The sequence below is a fragment of the Colletes latitarsis genome, unplaced genomic scaffold (assembly GCF_051014445.1).
Source record: "Colletes latitarsis isolate SP2378_abdomen unplaced genomic scaffold, iyColLati1 scaffold0013, whole genome shotgun sequence".
NCBI classification, from domain to species: Eukaryota; Metazoa; Arthropoda; class Insecta; order Hymenoptera; family Colletidae; genus Colletes; species Colletes latitarsis.
The window spans coordinates 19,957,498-19,969,403 of NW_027488368.1; the positions used below are offsets into that span (position 1 = coordinate 19,957,498).

The 11,906-nt window shown below is 53.2% G+C and overlaps 1 protein-coding gene across 1 annotated transcript; it reads left to right on the plus strand.

The window, feature by feature from the left end:
* The first annotated feature begins 642 nt into the window (after nucleotides 1–642).
* On the plus strand, nucleotides 643–6,264 carry LOC143350682 (uncharacterized). The gene is made up of 2 exons (XM_076782705.1): nucleotides 643–2,025; nucleotides 2,602–6,264. The coding sequence occupies exons 1-2, from the start codon at nucleotides 643–645 to the stop codon at nucleotides 6,262–6,264; spliced, it is 5,046 nt and encodes a 1,681-aa protein (XP_076638820.1).
* The last annotated feature ends 5,642 nt before the right edge of the window (nucleotides 6,265–11,906 follow it).

Sequence of the window (11,906 nt, forward strand, 5' to 3'; positions counted from 1 at the left end):
AAAGCTCGTGCTCCGATGTCGACTACTGCGTCATTGTTCCCTGGCTGGACGGTACAATGTCGCGTAGACGATTGTTGAGCGTTCCTCGCAACTGGTGCCTTGCGAGGTCGAGTGCATGGGTGAACTCGATGGCAAGAGTTCCGGATTTGGTTTTGGCATTAATCGGTGGTCACTATGACAATATGGTAAAACTTTCAAATCGCTAATGGGACGGCATTCGGGGTCGGCACGCTGATCGACTTTCGAATACCTAAGAGATATAAGGAACAAGAAATTGTAAAATTCCTGAATAAATCTATGACATACAAAGTATTGCCTGTTTTTCTGTACTCCCATCTGATCCCTGCTCCCTTTCGCCCGTGGGTCGATGGTAAACAATGGTCCTTCGAGCCGGATATGAGCCAGCGATCTGTGGGCGATGGGGGCCGGGACGTTTGGGGTAACTGCGGTGATAATTGGTGTATGTTTCGGAGAATGCTTGAAGGCTGTGGAAGATCCAATGTTCTAGCATTGTATCATTTATCGTGGTTTATTTCGTGTTTTCTGCAACACATATCGAGTGCTACTATGTCATCGACGAAACGCTCGAAATCGAGTCGACCAGGGGGAAGCAGAGGACGTCCACTTACAACCAGGACTGGAATGGCTACACGATCGGGACGGCCTGCCTGTCACCCACTGCGTGGGAAACGTGCTATTGTGGAGCAACCAGACGAGGAAGCAGGTCTACGAGATTCTGCCGTGCTAGCATCGCAGCCAAATCCAGCAGGTGGCACCGTGCACTCGGTGGCCTCGCAAGCCGCTTCAACTTCATCGTCGCTTCGAAAGAGGCGATTGGAAATTCAAGCGGCGGAACAGCGTGCGAAGGTTCGTCGAAAGTTGCTCGAAGAAAAGGAAAAGGTTGAACTGGAATTGATTGACGAGAGGTTAGAGTTAGAGATAGCTCAACTGGAGGAAGGGACAAATGGTGGAAGTAGTGATCGAAGTTCCTTAGTACCACGTCCAGACGCAAACCAGGGATGTAGTCAAGACAACAACACTAATCGCTCGATACGCGCCTGGCTCGAGAAGTCATCGGCTCACGTATCTAATTTCACCGATAACCATCGAGAGACGTCAGTTAACAATTACACGCGACAAATAGGCGGCCAAGCAGATCAAGCGGAACGAAATGCGACAGCCGCATCCAGCCATTATCAACGCGCGGTAGACAGTGTTCCGAACATGCAGAGGAATGAAACTTCTGGAATTTCAAAACTGACAGATGTTTTGAGCCGCACAATTGAGGCCATCCAGGGTAGATCAGCAACGGGAGATTCATCGCGACAATTATTAAACCGTTTAACATCTAAGGGGGAGCTACCGATATTTAATGGAGACACTGTGGAATGGGCAAGATTTAAACGTGTGTTCGATTTGACGACGCAGAAGGGAGGATATTCCGAAGAAGAAAACGTTTCGCGGTTGTATGCGTGTCTGCGTGGTCCGGCACGCGATGCAGTAGCGTCTCTTATGGTGACGGCAAGCGACGTACGTCAAATAATGGAGACCCTAGAACTAAGGTTCGGTAACCCCGACGTCGTAGCTACAAAGATTGTCGAAGACATAAAGAATCTTCCCCGTATTGGCGGTATAGGTGGAAACCTGGTGACGTTTGCTACCACAGTTAAGAACTGCGTAGCGGCTTTGCAAGCAGTTAATCACATTGGTTATCTGCAGAGTCCCGACTTGAATTCGGAGATACTGCGAAAATTACCAATGAACATGATTTACCAATATAATAGGTTCTTGAATGAGAATAATGAAGGAAATGAGCCTAAATTAGTTGTACTTGCAAAATTCCTATTTTTTGAAGCTGAGATTGCTTGCAAAGCTGGGACTAGTAACTTAATAACTCCTAACGTTCGGTACCCACGAGAAGGAAAACTGTACATACGCGATAAGACTAAACGCACTGCAGAATCTAAAGCAACCGTTTTAACAGCAACAACGGATAGTTCAAAGATACTTTCGCCCAACAGGAAAGTAATTAGTCGTTGCAATTACTGTTTAACGGAAAATCATATGGTTACCGGTTGCCGACGATTTAGTAGCTTAGCTGTACCCCAACGATGGGAATGGGCGCGACAGAAAGGAGTATGTTTCCGATGCCTGGTAGGAAGACATCGTAGTATTCGTTGCGGAGCTAAAGGGTGCGGATTTGCGACGTGTAAACGGGCCCATCATAAACTTCTACACGCAAATGGGCGTTCAACGAGTACCACAGTGGTGAGGAATAATTTACCGCTATCTCCGGTACCTGGAAGCTCGGAGTCGGTAGAAGTTACTGCAAATACTTGACAGACGAGCTGTAAGGGAATCCTCTTGAAAGTAGTGCCAGTAGTAATCACCGGAGCACGCGGGGATTTACAGACATATGCCCTCTTGGATGAAGGATCCACAATAACTTTAGTTGACGCATCGGCAGCGAATAAAATCGGGTCAGCAGGTAGACCAACTTTTTTACAGTTAAGAGGAGTAGGGGGAATGGGAACCGTTTCGATGAAAAGTAAAAGCGTCGATTTTGATATTAGAGGCAAAAACAGTGTAAAGACCTTTCAGATAGTAGCTAGAACAATACGGAGTTTATCACTGCCCTCTCAGACATTACACGTGAGCGAAGTAAAGAAGCATCGACACTTAAAAGATTTAAACATCGAAGGTTATTCTAACGTGACCCCGGAAATTTTGATAGGTCAAGATCATTGGGATTTGATTACATCACTTGAAGTAAGGGAGTCGGGGAGACAAGCACCAGTAGCATCATACACAAATCTTGGGTGGACGATACATGGGCATTTGCCATGCGGTGCAAACGAAGAAAACGAATTAACTATGCTGCAGTTAACTGAAATGAGAGAACGAAATAATAATCACTTCCGTGACAGTCGGCTAAACGAGCTGGTCAAACACCATTTTAATATAGAATCCCTAGGCGTTAGTGAAAAACCGAGGAATAACGTGTTAATCGTGCGAGCGGAGAAAATATTAAAGAAAACAACGCGAAGGGTAAATGATCGATGGGAAACAGGATTGTTATGGAGGTCTGATGCGATTGAGTTTCCGAATAATAAGCAATACGCAGTGACTCGACTTAAAAGCCTGGAGCGTAAGATGGATAAAGATCCTAAATTTGCGGCACAATATTGTGAACAAATTCAACATTTTCTAGATTGTGGTTACGCGTCTAAAGTAATTCTACCTGTAGTAAACGATACGCGAGTATGGTACCTACCGCATTTTGGAGTAAGAAATGTAAATAAACCAGAAAAATTACGCGTTGTGTTCGATGCCGCGGCAGTATACCATGGGACATGTTTGAACGATGCACTGCTGCCGGGACCAGACATGCTTAATTCGCTGTTAGGATCATTACTTCGATTTCGACAGAAACGTATTGCCTTTACCGCGGACATCAAGGAAATGTTCCTTCAAATAAAAATACGTCCGGAAGACCAGTTCGCACAACATTTTCTATGGCGTGGGATGGACAGAGCCAAGGAACCAGACGTATATGTAATGACTTTCCTGATATTCGGCGCGACATCTTCACCTTGCTCAGCTCAGTTTGTCAAGAACGTTAATGCAAAAGAATTGGAACTGGAATACCCTAAAGCAGCGGAAGCCATAATGAAATATCACTACATGGACGACTACATCGATGGTGCTGACACTATTGAAGAAGCCGTTAAACTTATTCGCGAAGTTACTGAAATTCATCGCAGAGGTGGTTTCGACATACGAAATTGGACATGCAATAGCCGAATGGTATTAGACAGTCTGCCCAGCGAGAAACGGTCACGTTTGAAAGTAAATCTCGCGTTTGATCAACATCCGACGGAAAGGGTGTTAGGCATTAAATGGAATCCTGACGAAGATAGGCTATCCTTCAACTTGAGTCTGAAACGAATTCAGCGGGAAATATTAACTGGAGAACAGAAACCCACCAAACGACAAATGTTAAGCGTGATTATGTCCGTGTTCGACCCCTACGGATTTCTTAGTCCCTTTACTATTAGAAGTAAAATTCTACTGCAGAACAGCTGGCGTAGCACTATCGCATGGGACGAAGTGTTGAAGGATACTGAATACGTAGAATGGAAGAGATGGATCCAAGATCTGCAACATATAAAACACTTCTCCATACCCCGTTGCTACTTGCAGCGAAATGCGACTATTTGTGCTACAGAGCTTCATGTATTTTGTGACGCCAGTGAAAAGGCGTATGCAGGAGTGGCCTACTGGCGCGACGTATACGAAGATGGAATAACAACCGTCACATTTATTTTGGGCAAATGTCGTGTTTCCCCATTGAAACCCATTTCTATCCCGCGTCTAGAACTACAAGCCGCATTGCTTGCCAGTCGCATAGCTCGTACCGTACAACAAGAACATAGCAGGAAAATAACCAAAAGAGTTTTTTGGACGGACTCGTGCACAGTGTTAAGTTGGTTGCGGTCGGATTACCGAACGTACAAAGCGTTTGTGGCTCATCGTTTGGGTGAAATAGATGACCTAACTAGTCAGAACGAATGGCAATGGATTCCCTCAAAGGAGAATCCAGCCGACGACGCAACGCGCGAAAACGGTCCAATGCCCTTAGAGAAATCCAGATGGATTTCGGGACCAGAATTTTTGCGCAATAATGAACGTTTTTGGCATGCCCAACCAAGAACCACCGTGCCAGGTCCTAGAGAAGAACTTAGGCCGGAGTTTGTAGGAGCAAATGTGGACTTTGGAAGATTGGAGCTACCTCAAATTGAGCGATTTTCTTCATGGTTTCGGTTAATCCGCAGCACAGCTTGGCTACTAGTTTTCAGTGAATGTTGCTTAGCTAAGAAGAAGGTCCCATTAACTAATGTACATGTACAGTGGGCAGTGAGAAAATGGTCGGCCCAGTGTCAGCGAGATAGTTTTTCAGAAGAATTGCATACATTAAACCATGGAGGAGTAATAAGCTGTAAAAGCCGACTACATCAATTAACACCATTTTTGGATGAAGTCGGACTCATTCGGCTCGGTGGGCGAATATCGGCAGCCGAAGGGGTACCGCACACTATGAAAGAACCAGTAATATTGGATGGAGGTCACCGATATACACGCCTTCTGATATTACACTATCATCAAAAGGCAAATCATGGCAGTACGGAGACGGTGGTCAACGAATTGAGGCAATCGTTTTGGATTTTAAGATTACGACCAACTGTAAAAACTGTTGCAAGTCGATGCCAAGTATGTCGTATGAATAAGAAAACACCGCAAATACCTCGGATGGCAGATCTGCCAAGCGTGCGAATAGATCATCATGTAAGACCATTCACCAATTGTGGAATTGATTATTTTGGTCCTATGGAAGTCACGGTAGGTAGGAGGCGCGAGAAACGATGGGGCGTATTATTTACTTGTTTGAATATCCGAGCTATCCATATTGAAATAGCATCCACTTTGACAACGGATGCTACGATTATGGCTCTTTCGCGTATGGCCGCTCGGCGTGGGTTCCCGACTATAATATATTCAGACAATGGTACCAACTTAAGAGGAGCTCACGCCGAATTGAAAAGGCTTGTAACGGACTTAGACTGCGATACGCTGAGGGATAGAGCTATGAGCAAGGGCGTGGAGTGGCGTTTTATTCCTCCGGGGGCTCCTCATATGGGTGGTTGTTGGGAAAGTTTAGTTAAGTCGGTCAAAATCACCCTGAGAATCATCCTGAAAGAAAGGGCACCTCGTGAGGAAACGCTGGCCACGATGTTAGCAGAGGCTGAACATACTGTAAATAGTAGGCCACTAACATCCGTATCCGTAGACCACAGAGATGGAGAAAGTTTAACACCAAACCATTTTTTGATTGGAACATCTTCTATTAACCCATTGGCAGTGGGACTAGGCGGCAGAGAAGGCCAAAATTTACGCAAGCAGTGGAGGATAGCACAGAACCTAGCTGATCATTTCTGGTCGCGTTGGGTCAAAGAATATCTTCCCACACTGATAAAAAGGCGTCGCTGGCATCAAGAGGTGCAACCCCTAGCAGTAGGAGACTTGGTCCTCATTGTTGATTCTCAGCTGCCTAGAAACATATGGCCACGCGGAATAGTCACAACCACGTTTCCTGGAAGGGACGGGCGAGTACGGGTGGCCGAAATTAAGACAACGAAAGGCAAAATTATTAGACCAGTTTCGAAATTAATTGTGCTGAAACCCATGGATATTAGTGCTGAGTAAGACATCTCAGACACGGGAGGGGGAATTTGTTGACAACACAATTAATAAGTTTTTAGGTTTAATTGTTTAACACGTCTGCTGGTTTGATCACTAATATAAGTACAAATTTCGTTTTCGTTTCATTTACAATTTTCGTGGTGGTGGATTCATTTGGAGTGGGGAAATAGGTAGATAAGCGCGGTGATTACGAGAAGGACGGGAACAGTCGCGATTCGGTCGGGAAACGGCATGTAAGTATCGAAGGATTGGAAGGTCGAGCGGCCTCGGCCCGGGTTGTCCCATAGCGATTTGTTTGTTGATTAATTTTGGCACATTCCCTGGCTGTTCGGGCGTGTATCGGCATCTCTAATTTGGCATATTATAATTCCCAAAGCTCGTGCTCCGATGTCGACTACTGCGTCATTGTTCCCTGGCTGGACGGTACAATGTCGCGTAGACGATTGTTGAGCGTTCCTCGCAACTGGTGCCTTGCGAGGTCGAGTGCATGGGTGAACTCGATGGCAAGAGTTCCGGATTTGGTTTTGGCATTAATCGGTGGTCACTATGACAATATGGTAAAACTTTCAAATCGCTAATGGGACGGCATTCGGGGTCGGCACGCTGATCGACTTTCGAATACCTAAGAGATATAAGGAACAAGAAATTGTAAAATTCCTGAATAAATCTATGACATACAAAGTATTGCCTGTTTTGTCTGTACTCCCATCTGATCCCTGCTCCCTTTCGCCCGTGGGTCGATGGTAAACATACTTGTTGAACAGATCCTGGGTTTTTTCTGGCTTGGATCGCGCAGTAATGTGGTACCACACTGAAACAGCCCACTAAACCTGGTTTCGATCAATATTTTAGAGGATAACGAAAGTTATGTCTAGGTTAGGCCTGGGCCTTGCCCTCATCAGACTCATGCTTTCGCATTTTTCACATACTTGTTGAACAGATCCTGGGTTTTTTTCTGGTATGGATCACGTAGTAATGTGGGACCACACTGAAACATTCAGTTAAACCTGGTCTTGATAAATATTTTAGAGGATAACGCATGTTAGGTCTGGGTTAGGTCTAGGATTTGCTCTCGTCAGGCTCATACTTTCGCATATATCTCATACCTCATGGCTAGATCCTGGGCTATTTCTGGATTGGATCACGTAGTAATGTGGTACCACACTGAAACAGTCAATTAAACCTGGTTTCGATCAATATTTTAGAGGATAACGTAAGTTAGGTCTGGTATAGGTCTGGGATTTGCCCTCATCAGGCTCATACTTTCGCGTTTTTCACATACTTGTTGAACAGATCCTGGGTTTTTTCCGGTTTGGGTCACGTAGTAGTGTGGTACCACACTGAAACAGTCGATTAAACCTGGTTTCGATCAATATTTTTGAGGATAACGCATGTTAGGTCTAGGTTAGGCCGGGGATTTTCACTCATCAGACTCATACTTTTTTTTTTTTTTTTTTTTTTTGTCGTGGGGAAAATCTTCGAAAGACTCCCTCCCACCTCCTTGGGGAGAGGTGGGAGGGGTGTGTGGGATTCCCCGCGCCCGTACAACGACAGGCGCGGGACCTACCCACTAAAAACCCCACGGTGACCCTTCGGCACGCTTTGGGAGGATACCGGGAATCGCTCGAAGCATTCTTCCGGTATCGTCCCCGTGCCCGCGCTTTCGCGCCCATCCCCCGGGGGGACAATCGGTCCCCCCAGTAGACACACTGCCTCATAGCGGCGGGACGGGGCCACTCCATCCCGCCGCTATCCGTCCCGGGGCCGCGTTTAGTGGCGGCTGCGAGCCCCAACTCGCAACCGCCCGCGACCCCGTTTCCACCGCTCGACGGCCGGGCGTTCATGGCCGCACCAGACCGCCGAGGGTGCCTCCCCTTGCGTCGGACCGGTAGGGGGAGGCACTCCTACCCCCAACCGGTCCGACCCGGCGCCGCCTGGCGGGAGGAGGGTCCCCTCAGGACCCCCCTCCCAGCCTAGGTCATCCGCCACGCCGAGGCGGCCGCCCGCGACGCCTCGCGACCGGGCGACGATCTCGGGCCACCGCACGAGCGCGAGCTTCAGCGCGCCGCTGAAGCTCGCGCTCCCTCCCCGCGGCCTCCTTCTGCAACATTACGTTCTCGCAGAAGGAGGCCACGGCCCTCCACTTCTCCTCGCTGCCGAGCATGGCGCGCACCACGCCCGGCAGCGAGACATCCCGCCCGACGAGGCCGACCAGGACACGGCGCTCCCCCTCCCACGCGGGGCATACCTCCAGGGTATGATCCGCCGTGTCCTGCTCAGCGTCGCAGTGGCAGCAACGCGCCGTCGGCTCCTTCCCTATCCGGCACAGGTATCTTCCGAAGCTGCCATGCCCGGAAAATACCTGTGCCAGCCGGTAGGTGAGGCTGCCATGGCCTCTGTCCAGCCACTCCTTCAGGAGTGGCCGAACAGCCCCGACAGTCCGGTGCCCCGCGGTTGGCAGAGCCAGCCGCTCCTGCCACGCGAGCAACACGGACTGCCGGGCCTGGCGCTTCAAATCGCCCCAAGCAGGTTCCTGCCCGCCCGGGACCGCCCCCACCCCCGCGCGACGGTCGACGCGGTGCCGGTACATCACCGCGTGCGACCGCGCGAGCAGGTCCATGGGCGGCATCCCCGCTAGAACCGTCGCCGCCTCATGTGACATGGTCCGATACCCCCGGACGACCCTGAGCGCCATGCGCCTCTGCACCCGACGCAGCATAGTCATGCTGCGCCGGGAGGCAGCCAGGTCGTCCGCCCAGACGGGGGCCCCGTATAGGGCCACCGACTGGACCATTGCCACATAGAGGCGACGAACTCGGCCCGCCGGGCCGCCCAGGTTGGGCAGGATCCGGCCCACAGCCGCAACCATCCTTTCCAACCGGGGGACCAGGCAGCGGAAATGCTCCTCGAAACGCCAGTGGCTATCGAGGATCAGCCCCAGATACCTGATCTGGGGCTTCACCTCGATGTCAGCCCCACCCACCCGGATCAGAGAGGGTGGCGGATCCTGCCGAGGTGAATGAAACGCAATCACCTCGGTCTTATGGACCGCCACCGTCATCCCCATCCCCCTGATCCGGTCGACGACGCGTTGCGACCCCTCCTCCGCGCGACGCATGGCCCTCCCCCAGTGCGCCCCGACGACAAGCACCAGTGTGTCATCCGCATAACACACCGTGCTGACGCCGTCGGGGAGGCCGGCCCGCAACACCGAGTCGTACGCGATGTTCCACAGGAGTGGCCCGAGGACCAACCCCTGCGGAACACCGCAGTACACCTCCCTCCGCATATCACCATCCCGGCCCGGATACTCGATCCACCTGCCGCGGAGATAATCCCCGACGACCGCCCTGAGACAAGGGGGGACTCGATGATATTCGAGTCCCCTCCTTGTCTCTTCCAAGGGGAGGGTGTTAAAGGCATTGGCAATATCCTTGGATATTGCCAATGCCACCCCTCCCCGGGAGACGGCCGCCTCCGAGAGGGCCCTCACACGACCTATCGCGTCAATAGTCGATCGGCCCCCCCGGAAACCGAACTGGCAGTCGGCCAGACCGGGATCACCCCGCGACAGGTGCTCGACGAGGCGGGCAGCAATCACACGCTCGAAGAGCTTGCCCACCTCGTCGAGGAGACAAATGGGCCGGTATGCGGAGGGAGACTCCGCGGGCCGACCCTCCTTCCGGAGGAGGACCATCCTCGCCACCTTCCAACTGGGGGGGAATCGCCCGTCCCTTAGGCAGCGGTCGAACAACCGCCTGAGGTCGGCCCCAAGGACGCCCTGGGTCAAGACCCAAACCCGGCCGGGCACACCATCCGGACCCGGGGCCGTGTTACGAACCCCGAGCCGTCTGATGGCCGCTGCCAGCTCCTCCTGCGTGACCCCCAGCTCGGCCGTCCACTCCACTGGGACAGCCGCCGCCGCCGGAGGACGCGGTCCCATCTCCCCAATTGGGAAGAGTGTATTGACCACGTCCTCCAGCAGCCGGGGGTCAAGACCCTCGGTGACGGGGGGCGCCCACGGGCGGAGCTTATTCAGCACCACCTTATATGGGCGCCCCCATGGATCGTCATCAAGGGTCTGGAGGAGCTCCTTCCATGCCTGGGTCTTGGCCCGTTTGATGGCGACCTGCAGAGCAACCCGCGCCACGCGGTATGCTCCATACAGGTCATCAGCTGCCCTCGCTCGCGCCACGCCGTCGCCTGTACGTTGACGACGGCGCGCGCGGGTGTACTGGCGTCGGGCGCGGACAGTCGCGACTCGCAACTCCGCGATCACGTCCAACCACCAGTACACCGCCCGGCGAGGAGAAGCCCGCCCGACCCGAGGCATCGCCGCGTCGCAAATACCCGCGACCAATGCTCCGAGCCGGGCGACCTCCTCCTCTATGCTCGACAACTCGGCCGCTCCCTGCGGCCAAGTTGCAGCGAGGGCAGCTGCCATCAGGGCGTCCTTGTCCAGGCGCCGAAGCGCCCAGCGGCGTGGTGGGGTGCCACGCAGGCGGCCGTGTCGGGATGCACTCGCGGCGGCAGAGACCTCCATCCGGATGTACCGGTGATCGGAGAGTGTCTCTGCCCCCGCGACCACGTGCCATCCCGACACCATGCGCACGGCGTTGGGGGTCGCGAATCCAACATCCACGATGGACCCCCATATCGCCGCACGCATGTGTGCTCCGACCCCCGGTTCAATACCCGGAGGTCGAGCCCCGCCGCCCAATCGCCCAGGATCCCACCGCGAACGGAGGTCCTGGGGGATCCCCAAGCCACCGACTTGGCATTCAAATCCCCCAGGACCAGCACCGGCCGGGCCGCGTAGCGCTGCACGCATGCCGCGACCTCGGCCAAGTACAGCTCGAACGCAGCGTGACCGCTACGGGGCGAAATGTAGCACCCCACCACAGCGACTCCCCCCCAGTCCACGGTGATGAATCCCCGACCGCGCTCCAACAAGGAGAACGGTGGGGACCCGTCGCCCCCTACCCATACAGTCGCCACCAAGCCGTCCGCGTCGCCCACCCAATGAGGGTGATCAGGGACGTGGTACGGCTCGGCGGCGACCGCCAGGCCAACCCCCCACTCCGCGAGGACTTGGGACATCAAGTCCTGTGCCGCGCGGCAGTGGTTGAGGTTGGCCTGGAGGAGGAGGCGGGGCGGCATTAATTAATGGCCGCGCCAGCCTCCTCCCGGCCGTCCGTCCCCGTAGCACCGTCCACTTCCATGGAGGACGATGCCACCGCCCTCGGCACCGGAGCCGGTGCAGCCCGCCTCTTCCTCTCCTTCCGGGAGGGGGGGGAGCACTTCTTGCTCCCCACCCTGTGATCGGCTGGCCTCCCCATGTCCGCACACAGCGGGCAGTGGGGGCCCGCCGAGCACTGGCTCGCACGGTGCTCTTTGGTACCGCAGCGGTAACACTGACCGCTGCGGTCCACCGGCGAGGTGCACCACTGCCTCACGTGCCCCAATTCGAGGCAGCGGTGACACTGGAGCGGGCGCGGCGCGAGGATTTCCACTCGCGCCGAAACCCACCCCACCAACACCCTCCCGGATTCCGCCACCTTACGGGCGGCGGAGAGGGGGCACCGGGCCCACACCGACCCGAGGCCGGAGGGCGACCTGCGGATCTCTCCGATCCGCAGGTCCTC